Consider the following 24,568-nt stretch of genomic DNA (forward strand, 5'->3'; position numbering starts at 1 on the left):
ATCATTGATTTTTATCCACACTGGCTGCTGATAAAAACCTATTAGAAAGGTACAATTATACTATGAAGATATGCATGGTCAACTGAGACTATCACTAACGCTTTCAACCCCTCATACTTGTAAAGCTAACAAGCCAGAGAGAAAGAGTGAAGCCCAGGTGAGCATCTGAGCCCTATAGAAGAAGAACCAGTCCTGCAGAGCCCCGGGGAGCATCTGATCCTCGGTGACGGTGAGCCAAGTCTGAGGAGCCTCAAAAGAGGGCCTCTGAGCCAATGAAGAGGAAGCTAAGCCTGAGGAGCCCAGCAGAGACTATGGTATGTCTTAGCACCATCACTTGGGAGCCAGGACCCAAGGAGTCCCGTATTCCCCAGCAGAACACTCATGATGGTATCTGCACAATGTACTGTGAGTGGTGGCATAGTATGGCATTTCAAATGGGTAGAATTTGGTTTGCGGGCAAAGCCTGGAAAGGAACCACTTATTATTTTCTTTCCTCCATTTGGACCTCTGAGGATGATCTCCTCACATTAATGGTTGATACATTATGTGCAAGAAAAGATCGATCACATGCTGACCTAAAGTATCAGAATGGAAACCCTAAAACGAGAGTTAACCGATGAGAGTGACACTCAGTGAAGTGGAATCACATGTAGCCAATTGCCTTCTGATTACAGCTTTAAACAGAACTGGTCCAAGGCTCTTGAAATCAATCTGCTGCCTCCCAGCCTACTCCTGCTCTCACTCCCCACTGGAGTGCCAGCAGCCACTATGGTGCACCAATTCAGACACCTAACCTCTTTTCTCCTCCCTTTCCTCCTTCCTTATTTCATCATCCTCATCCCTTGTCTGCTGCACTTTTTATCTCATTTCCCACCTACCACCTTGGAATGAGCATAAAGTCCTCTAGTTATCCTGATAGTGTGGCTTACATTTTGTATCCCTTTACCTGCTACCTTTGGTCTGTTTTCTCATCTATTTAGATTGTAAACCTTGGATTGGAGCAGGAATTGTCCCTTATTGTGTGTTTGTGCAGTGCCTGGCCCAGTTGGGGTCTCTGTGGACAACCAATTATATAATAATAATATGCCTGTGGCTTTTCAGCTCAAGATGCTGCATTCTGCACTAGCAGCAAGCAGTGGCCGATTCCTACTTAAAACACACTTAGAGTGAGTTATGGTAATAAGCCTCATTGTCATGAAGTTGAGAACAAATCATGGAATAGTGAGGGTTTAAATATATAGCTCTTTAAATATCTTTTAAAGCACACAGAGGAGAGTAGCCATCCTAATTATTAAGTGTCCAAACCACAAGGTGTTAGCCAAATGCATGTTTTTAATGTTAGTACAGTAATATTTGTCTCCTCAGTAACTGCCTCTGCATTAATTCAGGAGCAGTAGTGGACTCCCATTTTGATACTTTGTTGTCAGCTAATGAACCCCACAGGGTCCTGCAACATTGTTTCAGGAAGCCAGATTCTTATGGCATATTAGTTATGTCATGACACCTTACTCTACAAGCAATCCCACTGAAGTAAGGGTATCAGAATCTGATCCATAATGTGCACTGTTTGTGCAGTGATCATTGATGGCAGTACACACCAGCTCACTCTGTGTCTGCTCTAGAAGGGTAAGTCTCTTCCATGAAAACATCCATGCTTACATTTTCTATTATTAACAATTTTGCGTAGCTCATATCTGTATTGATAGTGTCACATAGATGATAGTTTTAAAGAAGTAGCTAGGAACTAGTGTACTTTTTTTCAGATGACACTTTTTCGTAATCAGTGGAAACATGGATAAGCAAGATTTTAATGTACAGTGGAACTTAATTTTTCCCTCATTTTGTTCTTTCTTCCTTCCTCAGTCAGCATTTTGAAAAAGTCAGATGGCTTGAATAAGTCAGGTTTCAGCACTGTTTGGTGATCATCAGTTTGTTTGTTTTTTTCATGTTACAAAGCTGATCTATCTTAATTTTTGGGAACTAAAGTATAATACTGTCCTCAATATTGCAACCATTGACTACACTAAATACTATTACTTTCCAGAGAAGAATACATTGAATAAAAAACTACAAAAATATTAAAATTGGGCAGATAACCATGCAAAAGTCAGGAAATGCATGAAGGTGGGGCAGTCAGTCTTAGCTCTAACCCTTGCACCTAGGAATTTAAATATGGTATTTAATTATGGGATTGGATATTAGTTCTCCAATTATATAACAGTCTATAATATTAGAATTGTATGCATGGTGATTCTGACGTGTACTGTGTGCATCCAACATACCAGGTGGATGGTACTTTTGTATCTACATCCATCGTACAACTGCAAGGTGGCCAAGTGGTTAAATTTTTATTTCAGGTGTCTGTATTGTAAATGTTGGGAACCAGCAATGTTCACTGGTATTCACTTCCCTTATTATGGCTCTTTTAGGTTAATAAACTGGGTTGTAAGTATATTGGCACATTTCCTCCTCCCTTACTTCATCAACCTCATCTTCTAACCTATCCCCCACCCCCCGTCATTTAACACCTGCCATTCAAAACAAAACTTCAGATGAAATGAAGAAGCCATAAACCCATCATCACCCTGCCAGTGAAGAGTCATTGTAAAACCTTGTCATCAGAAACAACAAGGAGTCCAGTGGCACCTTAAAGACTAACAGATTTATTTGGGCATAAGCTTTCGTGGGCTAGAACCCACTTCATTGGATGCATGGAGTGAAAATTACAGATGCAGGAATTATTATACTGACACATGAAGAGAAGGGAGTTACCTCACAAGTGGAGAACTAGTGTTGACAGGGCCAATTTGATCCGGGTGGATGTAGTCCATTCCCAATAATAGATGAGGAGGTGTCAATTCCAGGAGAGGCAAAGCTACTTTTGTAATGAGCCAGCCACTCCCAGTCCCTATTCAGGTCCAAATTTATGATGTTAAATTTGCAAATGAATTTTAGTTCCGCTGTTTCTCTTTGAAGTCTGTTCCTGAAGTTTTTTTTTTTGTTTTCATTTGCTCCTTTTAAATCTGTTATAGATGTCCAAGAAGCATTTTAAAAACTACAATACCCACCTGGGAAAGTGAGAAAACAGATTCACAGAGCAAGACGGGTACCCAGAAATCACCTACTACAGGATAGGCCCAACAAGGAAAATAACAGAACACCACTGGCCATCACATACAGCCCCCAATTAAAACCTCTTCAGCACATTACCAACAATCTACAATCTATCCTGGAAAACGATCCCTCACTCTCACAGACCTTGGGAGGCAGGCCAGTCCTCACTTACAGACAGCCCCCCAACCTGAAGCAAATACTCACCAGCAACTACACACCACACCACAGAAACACTAACGCAGGAACCAATCCCTGTAGCAAACCTTGTTGCCTACTCTGTCCCCATATCTACTCTAGCGACACCATCTGAGGACCCAGCCACATCAGCCACACCATCAGGGGCTCATTTTCCTGCATATCTACCAATGTGATATATGCCATCATCTGCCAGCAATGCCTCTCTGCCATGTACATTGGCCAAACCAGACAGTCCCTACGTAAAAGAGTAAATGGACACAAATTGGACATCAGGAATGGTAACATACAAAAGCCAGTAGGATAACATTTCAATCTTCCTGGAAATTCTATAACAGATTTAAAAGTAGCTATACTTGAACAAAAAAACTTCAGAAACAGACTTCAAAGAGAAACAGCAGAACTAAAATTCATTTGCAAATTTAACACCATTAATTTGGGCCTGAATAGGGACTAGGAGTGGCTGGCTCATTACAAAAGCAGCTTTGACTCTCCTGGAATTGACACCTCCTCATCTATTATTGGGAGTGGACTACATCCACCCTCATTGAATTGGCCCTTTCAACACTGGTTCTCCACTTGTGAGGTAACTCCCTTCTCTTCATGTGTCAGTATAATAATTCCTGCATCTGTAATTTTCACTCCATGCATCCAATGAAGTGGGTTCTAGCCCACGAAAGCTTATGCCCAAATAAATCTGTTAGTCTTTAAGGTGCCACCAGACTCCTTGTTGTTTTTGTGGATACAGACTAACACGGCTACCCCCTGATACTTGTCATTAGAGTCTATCAAAATATGGGGTGTACACACATGGGTGGCAACAGAGGTGTCAAAAGCAAAAGTTTCAACGAATTTTTAAAAAAAGCCCACAACAATACTAACCACAATACTTATTTCTGATTTATTATTAGAGTGGTCAAATAATTAATAATTAATAACAAACCATCTATTTTATTAATTTTGCCTCTTTTTCTGTGTGTGCTGATTGTCATGAGCAGTTGTGATGTTCTCAGGTTTCTTTTTCAAAATTATTTGACGAATGCTTCCCAAGAATAATTTTTTATTTCCTTTTTCACAAGGAAATCACTGTGAATTTTTGGAATTCAAAACTGAACTTAGTTTTAGATACATTGATCACATGGTATTGTTTCTAAGAATAACACACCTCAAATCAGCGATTTGAGGTGTGTTATTCTTAGAAACAATACCATGTGACCAACGTATCTAAAACTAAGCTCAGTTTTGAATATGACGCTCAGTTTATATATATGAATTCAGAATTCACTTCAGCAAAATTCTCCAATATTTGCTTTAAATTCTCTGTTTCCATTTATATTGCTGTTCGTAAACAATTTGCTTGTATTTTTGTGGGAAATACTTGTTGCAAATGTGTTTTAAAAACTGTTTTTTTTTTAATATTGCAATATTTTTCCAAATGGGCTGAAGTTACAAGAAGATTTTTGGATGACAGAAATCAAAAACAGTTTAACTTTTTTTAAAAAATCAAATAAATCTGGCAAAAGAATTACTAATTTTTTATTATGATTCAGAAAAGCATTAAGTATGTGCTCTAAGTTAAACATATGTTCAATACTTTTTCAAATAGGAATGCTTTCCTGAATCCAGTTCTCAGTACTGAACCTTGGAGCTTTTCAAAATATCCCCAAATGAATAGCCATCCTACTGAAGATGTACATTGCTGTTCTAAGAAGTACAGGTTCACAGTAATGCATCTGTCCCAACATAGATTTGTGCATAAGTTATAATTGGTATGGTTATTTTTTTTAAATTGAATACTGTGGTATGTTGTGCTATCTTGGTCTGTGAAAGGTGAACTTTCTGCCCACTTAGGTATAATAAAAGAGAGGAGAAAATAATGAGAGAACTGGTGTTAGTGGAATTTGCATGTTAAGGCTGGCAAACACAGCTGGTGAGCATTGTAGGAGATCTGCAAATACATTAAGAAATTTTGCCAACTCTTCCTCCTCCTCTCGCTCGCTCTCATTAATTGCAATTTTTTTGAGTAACATGCTTTTACATTAAAAAAGAATCCATTTGACTTCATGGGAGTTGGATCAGGCCCTAAATCCATAATTCTTTATATACAAGTCTGATTGGTTTACCCAGCTGCCTGAGAAACTTAGCTGCCCATCTCAAATCTTCATGCTGACTTGAAGAAAGAAAGAAAACATAAAGATGCTTTATGCAAACTCTGCTTGAATTCATTGTGCCTGAGTCTGAATTACCTTACACTGGTGTAAGTCAGGAGTAAATCCATTGTAATGAAATATTTTGCTCCTGTGGCCAACAGTGTGAGATCAGAATTTGGCATAATTAAAGTGCTATGCATTGAATTCTTGCAGAATCAGGCCCATATATAGGACCTTGGTAATAGTTTTCAATAAGCAGCAGTCAAAATTAAGGGCCAGGCTCTGTTCTCGTTTGCATAAATGCAACCCCAGTTAAATTAATGGGATATTATGTCTGTGATTTTTTCAAATCCGCCTCTGGCATTTGGATGGCTGGGTCCCATTAAAGTAATCTTATTGATTCCAAAGCCAGAAGGCTGTGATCTTCTAGTTTGACCTTCTGTATAACAGAAGCCATAGAACTGGGCAGCTTTCAAAATCTCAGACTGTAAGTATGTCCAATGGCAGAATTTGACCTTAAAAGTGTTGTATCTGTGGAAGATATTCCATATGTATGTATTAGTTCCATATATGTGATTGTTTTTCCACTTCAAAAAGGTGGGTTATGCTATCACCACTTTACTTCTTATGAAGCTAATCACCATTTCTTCAGTGAAGAATTGTAGCAAGCTTTTAGCTCTTGGATATGCTAAAATGTTATTTTCCATTACCACTATGAAAATAAGGATGGTAACTCTTTTGCAGTGTACGTTCAGAAGAGCTAATAGTATTAAAAACGTTTTACCAATGTGTGTCACTGACAATTTCTTACATTGAAAAGACGTTTCTATATCTAGTACATTTTTCACTGGTGACTATTAAAATGCATGAAGCATCTATTATAACAATTCTAAATGCTCAGCTACTTATTACTGGAATATTACTGGAACTGTTTCCTAATGATCTCTTCTTGACAATTACCTTAATAAATCATATTCAGGTAGTTGTTAAAATTTCCATTCAAGTACAGTTCTTTTTGCTTGACATGTTGAGAGGCTAACGTATGATCCCTTGCAGCTGATTTTTAGTCTTCTGTCCATCAGGCAAGTTACTTCAAAGAGGTATTACATGTTTGACGTGAGACATAAAGAGGTTGGCTAACACTTGGTGTTCCAAGGTCCAGTCACTATGATAAGTGTGCAGAGGGATAAATGCTTTCTCACCCAGTGATATTTGGTCTAGGCAGTACTGAAGGAACAAGATACAAGATGAGGAACAGGATATGGAATCAAAAAAAAATGTTATTAAAAAATTAAGGGGGCCTAGTATACTTAGCTCAGTTTTGTTTCCTTCTTATTAAGACTGGATTTTACTTCTTGTGCATTGTCGAGATAACCATTTTACCTCTAGCAATGAAACATACATACATACATACACACATATATATGACATTTAGTATTATTCAATCACTTATATTTATGCAGTTCCTTTTTGTATATGCACCTTAAAAACCATGTCACAATAATAGCAAAATCTGTTTGGAAAGGAAAGACAAAATAGGTAAATCAGCTATTCCAGATTAAACCACATGCGATAAAGTGTTTATGTATTTGATCTGTGGAGACAATGGATGATATAGATGAGGGACAGAGTATGGGTACTGTGGGCCAAAGAATTTGTCTTACCAAAATTATAAAAATACAGCTATGAGTGTATATTCTAGTTACTTGGTTGACCATGTCTAATGGTTACCAATAAACTTCAAATTGTCCATGCAGTGTTTTTTACAAGATCCCACTAACTTTAAAATGAGTATGCTGTCTCCCTGGAGGGAACAATGGAGGCACTGTACATCAAAAGTGTCCAAGGACTGAGATATTTTTTCATAAACCTCCAGCCACTAAATTTTGCATATGTTAAATATTATTTTAAAAGCCAGTTGATAAGCTAGTCAGCTATGAATGACAACCATGCTAACTGGAAGAGGCAAAATTGTGGATGTTTGATTTTATGAACTGACAGAAGTGTAGGCAGGGAGGTGCTCCTGAAAAGGTGAGGAGGGGAATTTTTAGCAAGGAAGCTGATCTGCCTTTTCAAAACTAAAAATACAGAGATTCCTTATATTGTCCAGTGGTACTATATGCAATCATTATAAGAGATAATTAACAGTAAGGAGAATTCTGGATATTCACTCAGTCTAAACCAATTCCATCTGACTACCCATCATTCAGTTTAAAAAATAATTCTGCCATTCCATGTTTTAATTTTATACAGACATAAATTACACAAAGCAACAGTCTTCTTGGAATCAACAGAAAGAGTTGTGTATTGTTTGCATGGAAATAATAGTCCAGTAGTAATCACAGAATGAAATCCCTGAGAGGATGCATATGAATGTTGGAAGAGTGGAACCAATGACAATGTCTTGAGGAATGCTTCAGTTAATAGTGGCTTCATTTGACTGTTATTAACATGTACCTACTAAAAGTGGCAAGTCATAAATAAATTGAAAAGTAGCTTGAAATAAATAAATTCACAGTGAAAAGATCTAATTTATGGAGCAAGTACACACTGATTACAGTTCATTGGACAGAAAACATTTGAAGATAACGTTGAAAATGTTCAGTAAATCTAGTTTTCATAAAAAGCCGAAATTAAACACATCCACAATTTATTATGGAAGAGATGTGTGTGACAGCTTAATACTTATCACCTTTTAAAAATCTTTACATGAAAGGATCAGTAGTTTGCTGCACTCTTTATAGAATATCTTTTAAGTCCAAGAATCATACGGCATAATCTATGTTTGAAGGAAGCTAGCTGGATACAGTAGAAAAATTCCCAGATCAATCAATATACAAATCAGCTGCCTACATAAGACACAGATAGCTGTGACATCCATTATCCGCCGATTTCCTCAGATGTGAGCCACATAAACTTGAAAAGCATGTATTAAATCTACTGTATTGATAATCTGGAAAAGTTTGGTTATTCTTTCTTTACAAGAATACTATTAACAAGAAAGTCATGTTTACACTTAGTTCCAGTGCAGCCACAGTGGGAAATACTGACCGGGCCTTTCCAGATCTGATAGTGAACAATCAATTCAGATATGTCCAACTGTCTTATTGTGGTTGGGTACCTTTCATTCCCTGCTAATGCAGTGGAGACCAGGAATCCCTTAAGTCATGGACATAAAATGGTGAAACTGGACCAGTTATTCCGCAAAGTGTGAAGATGTTATAAACCAGCTCATAAGCTAAGGACAGATGCAGATGAAGTGATAATGACACTGCAGAAGGATCAAACTGAGGGTAAGACTGAAACAGCATAATTGTACAAGGTAAATGAAGAGGACCTTTTTTTAAAAAAAATAGCTAGAACAAGTAAATGAGAAATAATGTGAGTATTTTGAGATAACTTCAAGGCACAAACCCAAAGAAATGCAGGCTTCATCTGCCTGCATGCAAGTCAGAGAATTAGGGCTTGATCCTACACCTGTTGAAGTCAATGGGAGCTTTGGATTTTCAAGAAAACAATCAGACCCCTTCATTTACTCATAAGTATTCAAAATGCTCTCACATGTAAAAGTTAAAGGATCTCTGCTGACTCCTCTGTATGTGGAAGCCTTCGAGAATAAGTAGTCTTATTAAATCAAACATACATCAATCCATAGTGTGAATAAAAATATTCCAAAAGCATGTAAGTGATGAACCATTGCATATCTCTAAAAATTATTATCTCTTTATATTGTAACTCGGGAAAATTTTGTAATTCACTGTCTTCACTTAAAAACAAAGCAAACATTAAAGTCCAGTTCTGAGCATGAATTTAAAGGAGATTTAGTTGGTTGCATATATTAGATCAGTTGTACTTTGGGATAAAGACACCTGTAGATTTGGTAGGGGATGGGAGGGAAGTATTTTCTTAAAATAAAATCACAGTCCAAATTTTTTCCTTTCTATACTAACATCAGTTTTCTCAATCTGCTTAAACATAATGTGCAAGATAGGATGGTAAAATGAAGTATTTGACAATATTTTGTAAGTCCTTTTATTCGTATTCATTTTTACTTACATATAAATATAATGGTGTTTAAGGAAAAAGAAATTATGCATAAACAGTACTATTATTATTTTTAATTGTGGTTCCTTACATTTAACAATGTTCTTCTGAATTAGAATGATCTTGGTTTGACATAAATGGGCACACTCAATATCAAAGCCATGAAGGCTTAATATTTTGTCAAAATATTATATTAGCATCTCTTTCTTCATGGTTCTCAATGATAATCTAACCACAGTAATTTACACTCTGATCCTCTTCCAAAATTATTTTCAGCCTTCCTTACCAAGATAGAGGCTTCATCAGCCTTTGCAGCAGAAGTCAATATAGCTTTTGACTTTTTTAACTAGTGTGGTTCTGACAAAATAGAACAGAAAAAAATAGTGGGTGGAGTGACCTGTAGCATGGATCCTTCATATCCCTAGAAGATGCCGCCATCATCATGATATACCTCCACCCCACTTTTCTCTAATAAGGGGCATGTCTGCCTTCGGTATTTTCTATAACCCCGGTTGCCTGTAACACTAATCACCTCATGATATTTAATGTATTTATGCTTTCAACATGCATGGAGTATTATTATCCCCATTTTACAGATGGAGACCCGGGGCACAAAGAGACTAAATGGCTTCCCCAGGATCACTCAGGAGGTCTGTGAACAAGCAAGGATTTGAATGAGGTTCTCCCAAATCTCAGACTAGTGCCTAACCACCAAACTGGAACAAAAGAGGTCAGAAGAAGCTAGAATACAATAGAGTTATTTTCTCAACTCCGTTGAGTTGGGAGGGGATAGTTTGGTCCTTCTGGAACCTGATCTATTGCAGGCAGCTGTACTAGGAAAGGGCTTATGTAGTATGCTAGGAGAACCAATCTCCATTTCCCCGAGAGTTAGAGGAGTCTTCAGGCAGGTTCTACAAATCAAACCTAGGCACTGTATGTGGTTCTGTATATTTGCTTAGGTATTTTGGCTTATTCCGGCAGCATTGGCAAAACTCTGAGAATGGATTTGGTTTGAAAATATCCAAGCCAATAAAAAGAAGCAGGGACTTGAAATGAGGCCTTGCCTCATGTGTTCATCTCATGGAAACAAGGGGTAATGTCTTGATCTTATTTAAGTCAATGGCAAAACTCTTAATGATTTCAGTGGGGGCCAGAATTTCGTCCAGAATATCTTTACCTACATTTATAGTTACATGGGTATGGATTCGTGAGGATAATTTTTTCCCTTCCAAATATTTGGAATATATATTTTTATTTATATTTGAATATATTTAAAAAAAAATGGAAATAATTGAAAATTGTTGCAAAGAGCTTTAAAATGTTAACTTCAGTAAAATCTACAGAGCTCTTTCAAACTTTATACAAATCTTAATGTACTCCTCCAGGCAGTCTGCCCCTCCTTTCTGCCAACTGGTTGGAACGCTGCTAGTTTTACCTTATCTCATTTACAAATGTGACATTTTGAACTGTCATTGCATATAAAATCAACATGAATAAGGTTAAAAACTTTGACTCTTCTTTATAGAGAGAAATATTATGCCCTCTTGAGGAATAAATGAATGAAATGAAACTCCTCATGGTGGAATGTCTCTTTTTACTTATATAGATGTCTCTTTTTACTTATATAGTCTCTGGTCCTGAAAGCTCATGAGAATCCCATTGAAATCAATGGGCATTGGTTATCAGTTTTCAGGAGCTGGGCTACTATTATTAGATCAATCTTACCAGAACAGCTTATGTATTACAAAGAAAATAGTGATTCTGAATGATTAAATTACAATACAAAATCTCAGGACAGAAAAGGGACATTGTCATCCTGAATTAAAAAAAAAAATTCTAAGTATCTTCTGGAACTACATTTCAACTGAATCTGATGGGCAAGTTGTTATAGTTTCCAATCACATTTTCCTATATTATTCAAATTATTTCCACTTTTGTTGTGTAAAAGATCCATACAATCAAAATAGGAATTAGATTTGCTGGCTAACTATAAAGTAGAGCTGTCTGGGGATTTTTCTTTTTTTCTTTTTTCTTTTTTTTTGCCAGATTATTAGATTAGCAAAATCAAAATTTTCCATGGGAAAAATATCTAGATTGCTGATTATTTTTCCATCAGGAAAATCCAAATGAAACATATCATTTTAGGTTGGGTCAACTTGAATTTAAATATTTCCATTTATCAAACAAAATATAAATGTTTTGTTTCAGGTCAGTTTGAAATTAATCTGTGACCACCTGAGCTGCTGCGGTGATTCATGGGAGTTGAAGTTCAGATGCCTCAGGCCCCTATTCTTCCCAATGGGTTGGGCCCCCTGGCTGGTCACAATTCTTATGATGCATTGTGGTCTTCCCTCTGGCTGATCTAGTGGAATGCATCATGGGAGCTGGAGCTAGGGCGCCAAGCCCATAAGAGAGAGCGGGCTATGAGACCCCTGAACCTCAGCTTCCATTAGGAACAGAATCTATGAATCTATGAACAGTAGCAGCTAGGTGAATGCAGTTTTATGTAGAAATAAAGCATTTGATTTAGAAATATCAAAACACCTTATTTTGATTGGGGAATGTCCAAACGAAATGTTTTGACATATCCAAAACAAAATTTGTTTGGAATATTTTAACTTTTTTATCTAGATTTAAGAAAAAAACAAAGGTTGAAATATCAAAATTTCCCAAGAGATAAAAATTGCAATTTCCAACGAGCTCTGCTATTAAAGGAAAGCAATGCAACTCCTTCTGAACAGAGTACCCTCTGAAGGGAAACAGGGAGGGCAAAGTTTAATCATTTTCCAAATTCCATACTAAAAAAGATACTTGAGACTTGAGCAGTGATTAAATTGCACAGATGTGTGAAATAGACCACACAGAGATTCCCAGAAACTTAGGCAAATAGTTTTTTGTTATGAAAGATTCTTTTTTTTTTGCATTACTTTAGTGCCTATAGGCCCCAACCAAGATTGGACCCTCAATGGAGTAAACACTCTATAAAGTCATAGTAAGAAATATTCCTTGTCCTGAGATTGTTACAACCTAAATAGACAAATGGTGGGAGAATGGAATTTTTACTCCAATTTGGCAAGTCGGTAACTAAAGCACACACATACAATGATTTGCCCAAGGTCACACAAGAAGTCTGTGGCAGAGTAGAGAACCAAACCCAAGCCTTCTGAGTCTTAGTCAAGTGCCTTAACTGCAAGGCCAGCCTTCCTTTGTGTTATCAAGTTTGACAGATTTTCTAATAACTTGTTTGAAAACATACCACAATGAGCTGTAAAAGCAAGAATTCCATGCTTAGGAATTGTTGACTTCATTGGACTTTGCTTTAGGATTGTAGGGCAGATTCAAAAACCTTTAATGCCTTCAGCACACATATTCTGATATTCATGTTCCTTGGAGAATGCTTGAAATAGAAACTGCCCTCTTTCTATTAAAAAGTACTTCCAGAGATTAATTTGACTGTTGTTGGGCTTCCAACAGTTGTTCTCATTGCACAGTTTCTAAAGGAGGTTAATGTGTCTGTCCCTAGGGCTATTTGAAGGCCACTTTCTTATTACCAAAAAAAAAAAAAAGAAGAAGAAGCTAATTCCACATGAGATGTTAAAATAGAGTTGAGACATCCCTGACATGGCTTTGGGGATTGATAATGTAATAAAAAAAGCCTTTTATTATTTATTTTATTGTATTGTTTGTGGTGTTATTTGTGTATTTTATTTACTGTTGAGCACTGACCATGTGCTCAGAGCTTTCCAGATCATGAAGCACTCAAGGTCCAGAGGAGTTCACAATCACAGAAAGAGGCTGATGGTTAAAATCCAGCTCAGGTAATAAGTGTCTAGAATTTGTAGCTATTATTATTTATTATTTACAATGAACTATATTTATTTATTTGTTGGTTTTACAATAGCGCTTAGGGACCCTAGCTGAATCAGGAGCCCTTTGCATATTAAAAGATTGTTACCCTCTGGAATCTCTTGGGTGGCCTCAGTGAAATGAGTGGATAGTTTCAGTTCATTGCCTGGTCGATGAACTACCAAGACACAACACAACCATTACCACCATAGGGTTGCCAACCCTCCAGGTTGGCCTGGAGTCTCCCGGAATCGGCATCGATCTCCCCGTGACTACTGAAAACAATCCAAGAGATTTTAATAGGATATTTTAAGAAAATGATGATACGGCATACTGGGGGGGAGTGGAGGATCTCCCGGAATAGCTTCAGTCAGAGTTGGCAACCCTATACCACCAGCACCCTTGTTGGCAATCTTAGCAGAGAAACAAAGGAGCCCCAAATTTCCTTTCACTCTGGTAGTTCAATGCTGACATGCAAGAGGGATCATTTTCAGGGCTGCATGTAAAAGACGTGTAGGCTGTGCCTACATGGAAAGATCACTGCTTCAGTTGGTTTGCTGAAGCACTGAAGTGAAATGACCTGGGCAGATTTAGTCCCTCGGTCATGTAAGCAGGAAATGTTACATTGTGTATACTGTCTGTTTGATTAAATACTTATATGACCCCATCACTGTAGTATCCGAATGCCAAACAAACATGAATCTATATATCCTCACAGCATAGTACTGAGGCATTACCTCTATCCACTTCCCCCAACACCAAAACAGCTTTGGTGCGGGGCACTGATTTACCAGTGGGGGAGGCAAAAGGAAGGAAGACAGTGTTGTCTTGGAGAAGGGGTGTGTCAAGTAGCACAGGTGGTTGGACTGGGTAACACAGCAGAGGAAAGGAGAGAGAACAAGAATATAAGAGAGCAATAAATGGAAAAGAGACAGCAGGCTCAGAGAGGTGAGAGACAACAGACAAAAAAGAAAAAGAAAGAAAGAAAGAAAGAAATACAAAGGAGAGAAAAAGAGAAAAGAGAGAGAGAATGAAAACCCTATCCAAGCATCAAGGTTGTCTGTTGTTAGTCAGACAGGAAGTCAAAGATAACCCCTAGTTTGCAGGTCTGTGTGACTGGGAGGATGATGATGGGTTCAACAGTGACAGAGAATGAGAGGAGTGGAGAGGATTGTGACAGGTGTGGCAATTACCTGCAGTATCCTGAACAAACTTTATTGAATTAAACTTAATTCATAGGGTTTAATTTATGTATCATTGTGGACCAAGGATTGTTTGCAATTCTATGGGGAAGGAGGACAACAGCCCTCTAGGAACTAAGAACAGTGGTGGGGGAGGTGGTTAGGCAAATTAATTCAAGTAATAAAACCTCTAAGGAGCTATCACCACCTGGAGAGAGGCTCCCCGATACTAGTTCAAACTGGATGGTCCAGGGACCAACAGATAAAGAAAGGATTTTTTTGGATGCATATCCTGAGTTTAAACTGACTCAGAGCCTTCTTAATGATCCAACAAATGGGCAGACTCTTCTATCCAAGGGAGGCCCCAATCTTTTCTCGGAAGGGTTGGAAGAACTTGCCGCAGTCTGTGTGCTTGTTGTGAGCTAACAGCTATTGTGAACTTACAACCAAAGGAAAACCTCTGTGTAGGATTTGAAAGGCTGTTTGTTAGCATGTGTGGGGTTCTTTTACTGTTTTTAATGTTTTCCCTGTAATGCTTTTACCTTAAAAATATGCTTGCTTAGAAAGAGCTGTCTGGTAGTTTTACTGTGGCAATTATACTGTTTGCTGTCCCTGAGGGGAAAAGTAAAGCAGGCTGGCTGACACCACCTGAGTTTGCTGCAGAGGTCACAGTATAGGAGAGAGCTGTGCAATCTGGAAATACCCCAGTCAGGAGGGAGAGAGATGTAGGTCTCCACCCAAGAGAGGTGCTGACTGTGGAGCTGGGAGCCTAGAATGGGGCCCTTGCTGGACCATTGAAGGAAAATAGAGGTGCAATTGTCCTGTGCTGTGACAAGGATTTCAGAGGAATGATGAGGCATTCCATTCTGGCCATGTTAAGTTTAAATTGGCAATGAGAAATCTGAGAGGATACATTGTGGAGAGTGAAAGAGACTGATTCAGGACTGGAGGAAAAAGGGAGAGAGGGGTCAGGATTGGACAGGTATTTTTGTGAATCACTTTATAAAACAATAAAAAAAAGCACACACACACATATGTAAATAAAATATAGCTATAATTTCCACTGAATGCCCCACAAATGTGTGTGGATCCATTGCTCCTGCAAAACCTGATTTTGTGTTCTCAGATCAGATAATTACACATGCATATGCATGGACAGGTGCACAATTACCCTATTTGTATATGAAACTGTGGATTTTTTTCTGGTACACCCATTACATCTCACTCATTAATCATGTAAACTTTCATTACTGGACAACTACAATGTAACAAGATACAAAATCATTAGAAACTACATTTAAAGGAAACCAATAAAGCGTCCACTCTGAACTGTAATAGATATCCCTTTTGGACTCTCCTCCAGATGTGTATGTGTGTGTATTTGAGAGAGATGGACTGGTTACTGGAAAGACGGAAGAGGCTGTACACCAATCTCAGAATAATGAGAGCCTATGAAAGAAGCAGGGGATTGCTATGCAGTTGGAACGATTAAGGCTGTTGAACCATGTTAGCACAACATTGTAGGTTAACAGCTCTAATCTCCTTTACCTTCTAATCCGGGAGCTACTCCAAGAGGTCTTTCCTTGTTTTAAAAAAGAACAGAAGCACCCCAAACCTAAACTACTGGACTTAAATTGCCAAAAACACTGTAATAAAGCTATTCTAGGATGGAGGGTTTTGATCAATTACTGTAGACTACTGATTTATATATAGTATTTGCTACCATGTGGCATTTATTGTTCTTGTCCAAGTTGCTGTTTGATTCTGTTAGCAAGTAATGTCCACAGGAACAAAGAAGTGATTATGTACACCCATCCCTGCCTCTGTCTTGTCTCCAGTCTGCTCAGTCTCAACCCCCTCCAACAGCACCGAATCTTGACCATGTGGGCGAACTTCAGATGTTGTAGCAGCTTAAAAGAAAGAGGGGGGGGGAGTATTAGTGACCTTCATTATGTTGGTTCTTGTCACAGCTGAAAATATGTCAGGGAGGTGTTCCCTTCTCAAGAGAGAATAATTCATTAATTAAGGTTTAGCTCGCACTCATTGGACAGCCACCATCTGGCTTTAATAATTCAGAGTCAAATACTGAAGTTTGGGCTCATTTTATTCAGCACTTACTGAAGTCAATATTCTATTGATGTCAGTGAGGGGTTTGCCTGAGTCATGATTTGTCCCTCCTTTTGAAGTCAGTATTGGTTCATTAGGGCTGCTCAGGTGAGTAAGGGGTGTGGGAAAGGGCCTTTACAGATTTATACTGCAGCAACATTGATAATTTGATTTACATCTTTTCCATGTTGTCCAATACACCAGCAGGAGTAAAATCTGAATGTTGTGGTTGAAGACACTTTTGTTTTCAATGTAGTCCAGAGATAAGACTGTCAGGGTTCCCTCCCCACTCTGAACTCTAGGGTACAGATTTGGGGACCTGCATGAAAGACCTCCTAAGCTTATTTCTACCAGCTTAGGGTAAAACTGCCCAAGGCACAAACTCTTTGACCTTGGAGGGTATGCTGCCACCACCAAGTGATTTAACAAAGAATCAGGGAAAGGACCACTTGGAGTTCCTATTCCCCCAAAATATCCCCCCATGTCCTTACACCCCCTTTCCTGGGGAGGCTTGAGAATAATATCCTAACCAATTAGTTACAAAGTGATCACAGACCCAAACCCCTGGGAGTTAGGACAATAGAGAAATCAGTCAGGCTCTTAAAAGAAACAGAACTTTATTAGAAAGAAAAAAGGTAAAAGAAGCACCTCTGTAAAATTAGAAGGGAAGCTAATCTCACAGGGCAATCAGATTTAAACCACAAAGGATTTCCCTCTGGGCAAAAACTTTAAAGTTACAAAAAGAAAACCAGGAATACACCTTCCTCTCAGCACAGAGAAAATCACAAGCCAAAACAAAAGTAAACTAACACATTTCCTTGCTAATACTTACTAATTCTAACAGAGTTGGATTGCTTGCATTCTTGATCTCTCTCCGGCAAGCACACAGAACAGACAGACAAAAGCCTTCTCCCTCCTCCCTAGATTTGAAAGTATCTTGTCCCCTTATTAGTCCTTTTGGTCAGGTGCCAGCCAGGTTACCTGAGCTTCTTAACCCTTCACAGGTAAAAGGATATCTGGCCAGGAGGGATTTTATAGTACTGTATACAGGAAAGTTGTTACTCTTTCCTTTATATTTATGACAAAGGCTTTAATGTAAAAGGTTTTATGTTAGTACACAGGAAAGTAGTGTATTGAATGTTGTTTTCTTCTAATCACTACTGGGCAGGTAAATTAATTTTTTTAAAACACAGGCTCTCGCTGCTACAATACACTTCATAGTTTGTGTAAAATAAATCTATAGACTACTCACCCTCTGTCTAGATATAAAGGATGGAGTGGCTGCATTACTTTCACAAGAGGCACAACTACTAATGAGCTATGCATGTTATCCAAATAAGTGCCGATAAATACCAGTCTGCAACATCATGGATTTCGCATATGCCACATGTATTAGATTAATTGTTTGAAAAATATTTTAGAGACTAAGAAAAACCAACCTAGAATAACAATTTTTTTACCTCTCCACCTGTACAGCAAATTCCCTCAGCCTTATGAGTCAAACTGTACGGGTCTCAGAGGGAGAGAATAAAAATATATAAATACATTCAAAATTTATGAATTATGTAAAATGTGTTTTTTTAAAAAATACATAGCAATGTCATGGTTTTTAATTCTGATATCTCAGAACCTTCCATGAGTGTGTTTAATTGTAATGCTGAATATAAAGTTTATTATCTTAGTCCTGATTGACTGTTAGATATCGGATTTTGAAGCTGAGGTTTTGCTTAGAAAAGTGCACATTAAAAAATTATGCCATTTCACTCAACCATTTCTCAATGGGGCAGACCCTCAGCTGATATAAATTTTCATAGTTTCATTGAATGGAGCTATGACAATTTATGTCAGCTGAGGATCTCTCCCCGTCCCCAGGTGTAGTCAGAATAATACCCTTCCTCCTTTACAGAGTCAAATACATGCTTACTATTTTTTTCTGCTGGTGCAACTCTGTGCAATTCTAAGATCATGAGCTACATTCTCCTTTTGATCATTCCTCATTCACAGTATTAAATAAACTGCAACAGCAGATATATTTTTATCATTGGTGATGAGTGAGTCAGAAAGAACCCAATTGGCTTTCTGATCCCAGGTTTAGTTTATAATACTGTGAGTTAAAAGAACCATCTTTATACTTACAAACTGAACATGCTTGAACAGGAAATCAATGAGAAACAATAAACATGCAACATGCAGAAACAATAACATTACAGAGTCACGCTCCAGGCCATTATAATTTTGCAGGAGAAATGCCACATTAGAAAGATAGGCAGATGGGGTGGTGGGGAGATTGCTCTGGTAGGTTGTTTTCTTAATAAGGTGGTTTGAAGCTGCTCAGATTTTTGGAATGTCAGAAGTAGTCCCAGCAGAGGAAATTAATGGCCAGAGTGTAGTGAGGCAGCAAAATTCATTGTGTGTCATATCTATATCTAATATATGAACACACATGTTCATTCTGCCTTCAGATGTGCAAATATAGCTTTCATGAAATACAAAGCCATTGTTTTCAGTTACACATTATTGATGACAAAATTATGGAATTTGGCTATTATTCTGTTTTTGTTGTTCAAAGTAAAGGTTACATCAATTAGTAATGTATTAGAATAACAATTGCCCAGTTATTTTTAACTTTTGTTGAGCTTTACAATTGTACAGATCTGGAAACAATAGAATATACAAGCATCAAGTGCTGAAGGTACAATATTCAGATGTAGTAGCAATCTGTGTTAAACAGCTGAAGAAGAACCATTGCTCTCAGAGGACTATTCCTGTAATGGATTCATGCTGTTACAAACCAAGGTTTTCCTCATAGCACAGGATGAGCTTTAGAAAATGTCAGCAAACACGGAGGGTGAATTTGGTCCAATATGTCTAATGGGGAAATGTCAAGTAATAGCAATAATAGAGAATAACCTCTATAGTGAACACCAGTTTTCAACCTTTGAGAAACAGTCATACAGGGTGAAGTTACCTGCTGAAGATCTATCTCCCTCCCCATGTGTAGTCAGAATAATACCCTCTCTACTGATTACAATTTATGTTTATTTTTTTTCCTGCTTGGTGTGGAGGGGGAGACATGAGGCCCTCTGCACTACTTACACTCCACATAGGTGGGCAAGGAGCCTGAGCAGCCACACCGGGGTGCCTGCAAATTGTAGCCAACCACACTGCAATGAGCATGGGATCACCAGAGCCATGTTAGGTGATGGTTTTTCATTTGAAAAAAATTGCCTGTATTAAGAAAAGAATATGAAAACAAAGTGCAGCTTTTAAAGCCTCAGACAAAGCAGCAGGGACTCTTTCCAAAATGGGTTGAAAGTGAATTCCAGAGCTGCTTTGAAAGCTTTAAAGCATTAGGAAACCAAATAGCTGAACCAAACAACATTTGTATGCACCTGCAAATCCCACATTTCTGCATGGAAAACATTGCTCACATACACTAAATGTACTTGTTACTAAACTGCCTCTTTGAACACCTGCAGTTGCAAGAAGACATTTAAATTGAAGTGATCTTTTTTTAAACTTCAAAACTAGACTTGCCTGTGGCCACGATTTTGGACTATGTGGAGTCCCTGTGGTCATGACTGAAGCTTGAAGTTAAAATGCCTCTGAGGATAGACAGCAGTCTCAGAAGTCTTTTGACATGGTTTCTAAGCTTTTTATGCTTTCTATCCAGCCACCAGTGACATGCTACTCAGCAGGGCGATTCCAAACTGGTGGCTAAGAACAAATGTTTGCGGGGCTTTTTACATTCCTGTGGGATGAAATCTAATGGCCCCTAAAAATTATGCACACTCATAAAACATGATGGGATTATATGAAGCGGGGAGTGGTTATTTATGTCATATAATTAATCAGGAAATTTATCATTTCTGGAGTGACTCATTTTATATTTAAATATTTATATCCTTTTTGTAGAGTGCACAGCTATCAGGGCTAGAGAAAAGAGCTCCCTCTTTATTTAGTCTGATCTTCCATTATAAGTGGTTTTCTAACTCCTTCCTTAACAGCTAAGACACTATCCTGGTGTGCTAGCCATGTATGTAACAATGTAAAATGGTCTTAGATTATGGATATAGATAATTTTAGGAGTTATATATGGAGAGGAACCTTTCTCCAACTTGCCCTTGCTTTTGTGGGATTCAGTCACTCAATATTGCTTTAATTAAGTATGTTTATTATTATAGCAATATTGCTCTTGCTATGTCAGAGTCATTTTGAAAATTCACAGACTCTATGATCTTGTTCACCCCGCCCCATCCGAGATCTCCATTCACTGATCATAATATTCTACTGTGCAATTTCCATACTCATTTCATTCTTGGAGGCATTTCCCTTAATATTATTATTTATGGTTTTCAGTGGTCGCAACTGTGTTATCCCAGATCAAATGCCACGCCTACATATAAAGCACATAGATTTTTAAAATTGAATATTTCTTACAACTTTTCAACGAAAGTCAATTGATGATGTTGCTTACAAAAATAGAAAAAAGAAAAGGAGTACTTGTGGCACCTTAGAGACTAAGCAGTTTATAAGACAGGTGTCCCAGTGTGAAAAAGAAAGGCGTACTTTGGACGTTGAAGTGTTGAATGACAACACTGAAGACATTTGTTAGGGGATGCTAGTGAAACATTTAGTGAAAGTAAGGGTAATAACACTGACCTTCCCAAAGGTCCAAACAAGCCTCACTTACTGCTATGGTACCTACAATCAAATAGAGGAAGTGATGTGATTAAAAATATTTCAGTCACAGTCATGCACCTTTCCCCAGTGGACTGGTTATGTTTATTGTAAAGCCAGTTTACATTAATATTCTGTTTTACACCAGTAATCCCATTGACATGAAGGTCTATTTGCCCGAGTACAGGATTGAGACCCAAATCTCTAACCATAGGTATGAGCTTTAAAATATACAACCAAAACATATGTATTGACTGTGCCTATTTATGACAGCCTGGTTCACTATATTTGCTTTAGCATTAAATAATGCTAAAAGTGTCCTAATGTAATGGTACTATATTTTGAGATTTGTATATACTTTGCTTGCCACTTTTCTTGCTTGTTATAACTGTCAATGAATTTTAACATTGGTCCAGCCAGTCTCTCTCTCTCTCTTTCTCTTTCTCTCTCTCTCTCCTTTCTCTCTGTGAGGTTCACATGTTGACTGATTTAAATATTCCATAATGACTGTTTGGCATATCCTACAGGCAAAGGTCCAGAAACCCTTTTTGCTGGCTATAACCTCAATGATAATGAGTGGCACACGGTACGTGTGGTTCGTCGAGGAAAAAGTTTAAAGTTAATGGTGGATGACCAACAAGCTATGACAGGTAGTGTGCACTTATACTTCATCTTACTGGGGGAAATAAAACAAAACATAAAAAATATTCTATAAATAATGGCCCTTATTCAAAGCCCATTAAAGTTAATGGGAGTGTTTCCACTGATTTTAATACACATTGGATAGGATCCAAAATGCATTCTGTGCAACAGTTAATAACCATCACAAGATACAACCAGAAACTAATCACAATTCACACTAGCTTTACTTTCTTAGGCGTAGATCAACTCACACTGAAGGCAATGGGAATTTTTCTGTTGACCTCAGTGGATGTTTGATAGGGCCCTGAGGGGAGTTCGGAGGAATTTATCCCGTGATAGAAGGTAATCAAACTGCCTTCTTCACCACTCAGATCCAATTTAAACTCCAATTAAATGCCAGGCTCTTTGCACTGGAGTAAATTTCACAGATGTTTCCAATTGTTGGGCACAATCTTTTCCCCTAACTTTTAATAAGTCTTACATTACCCAGCTTAAATAAATACATATTAGGCCACAATATATTCTTGTGTGTTAAAATGGTAATATATAGTCATCAAGAAATGTGAAAGTTAGAAGGCACTGCAAACACTTTAGCACTAACAATAATAAGTACATGAGGCAGTATTAGAGAGAACTTTTATTTGACTTTTCATCCTAAAAATGAAAAGGAGTACTAGTGGCACCTTAGAGACTAACCAATTTATTTGAGCATAAGCTTTCGTGAGCTACAGCTCACTTCATCGGATGCATCCACTTATGCTTATGCCACTAGTACTCCTTTTCTTTTTGCGAATACAGACTAACATGGATGCTACTCTGAAACCAATCCTAAAAATACAGTTAAAGAACATTAGTATAAAGGTACATTCTCTAGAATTAAACAATACCAGAGGTGGTCTACTGAAGGTGGGGTGGAATTTTGTCCAATACATGTAATTCACTTTGTGATGATCTCCAAAGAAAGGAGGTTGTCTAAAAAAGGGTGGATTCATGGGTTTGAAAAGAATAAAAATAGCACTGGAGTTGCACTATGATTGTGTATTTACTTAATCTGGCAGCTCAGACCATAGAGTTCATTGTGTGACCCTTTTTTTTTGAGTGAAAGAAGCTGTTCTGAATAAAAAGTGACATCTAAAAACTTCCATATTTTTTCTGATCTCCTAATTGCCAAATTTTCATTTAAACATCATCTAGATAACAAAACTACCAGGAAGGTCTGTTTTTCTCTGAAATCTCTTTCCAGCTGTTCAAAATGGCTTCAGCAAAAGGTCAGCATTTAATTGAAGGCAACAGTAAATATTTTTAGGATACTACAATCTATAATGTTTCTTAAATTCTGATAAAGTAATTACAATTAAATGAAAAATATGACTAAATAAAACTATGTTCATGTGCCATTAAGGCTGTGAAGTTCTGGTCTTGAAATTTCTGTGACACAGATTTAGTATGGATAAATCCGGTTACGATTAGATATCAGGGTTATGGTCAAAGGTCCATGAAAGTCAATAAGGATCTTTTAAGTGACTTCAGTGGTCTTGGGCTCCAGACCTAAGGTTGCTTGACAGATTAGATTTCCAGGGCTATCATTTCTCCAGAATACCTCACATTCTGGTATTTTAAATGGAAAACTATTTATTTAAATCTATGATGATGATATAACATTTTATTTTAAAATTTAAGGTAGACCCTGATTTCTGTTACACTGAGCTACATCAGATATTGCCCTTCTGAAGGAAAACTAGGCTCAGTCCTGCCAGTTGAAAGTCGACTGACAGTTGTTTAATCTGAAAACATTTAATTTTCTCTTTCAAAATAATCGGACAAGTGTGTCTCTCTTTGTGAAGGGAAGAAATCCTCCTAAAAATGTCTCTTTGTGCAGTTAGTGGGAAAGCGTTGAAGAACACTTGAAAGATGTTGGGGATACCATTTACACGGAGCCTGATAATCTGTGGGCTCTCTGTCCCCACTTCAATGAGTGTTAGGCTTTCTGTATGTAGAACCTGCACTGCCATGCTGGAGCTACAGAGTTGTTCCCTATTGAAGGCCACTATTGGGGTTACAAAAGATGTGGGGAGTTATTTTATATCTAAAGTTGTATTAGCCTTTCTTGTACAATTAACACATTCAGAAAGAAGAGTGAGTCATGAGCCCAGATTTCTGGGATGTATTTTATCCTTGTTCTCAAAAAAAAAAGACAGACCCTTGATTAATTGAGAATGGGCAGAAGTGTTTGTCACAGCAGGGCAAAGCAGGATGGAATTATGAATGGTGGGAAGGCCACATCCCAACGTAAATGTCTCATCTGATTGGTGGATATAGATATACTCATTCTTTCGGACTTACACCAGTGTAACTGACAGCAGAACTGAACCCTAAGACTTTGGGTGAGGAATACAGCTGGTAGAAAAATTTTCAATGGAACATCTTTCTATTGGAAAATTTCAATTTGAAATCTAAACATTCCGTGGGCACGTATCAATTTTGACAACATTTAGTTTTTGAAACATCAGTACTAAGAGTTTTGATTTTTCATTTAATAACTATTTTTGTTTAGATATTTTATTTTTATTTTTATATTATATCAATTACCCTAACAAGAACCAATTCCAA

The 24,568-nt window shown here is 37.6% G+C and overlaps 1 protein-coding gene across 23 annotated transcripts in view; it reads left to right on the forward strand.

Annotated features, from left to right (window-relative positions):
* NRXN1 (neurexin 1) overlaps window positions 1-24,568 on the forward strand; it is a 1,265,182-nt gene that overhangs the window by 610,917 nt on the left and 629,697 nt on the right. For all 23 annotated transcript variants that reach the window (XM_073339213.2, XM_078852309.1, XM_078852310.1 and 20 more), the window contains one exon: window positions 21,844-21,966. In XM_073339213.2, the coding sequence (XP_073195314.1) occupies window positions 21,844-21,966 (123 nt within the window). The remainder of the gene's footprint in view (window positions 1-21,843; window positions 21,967-24,568) is intronic.

Source organism: Lepidochelys kempii, chromosome 3 (genome assembly GCF_965140285.1).
Source record: "Lepidochelys kempii isolate rLepKem1 chromosome 3, rLepKem1.hap1, whole genome shotgun sequence".
Taxonomy (NCBI): Eukaryota; Metazoa; Chordata; order Testudines; family Cheloniidae; genus Lepidochelys; species Lepidochelys kempii.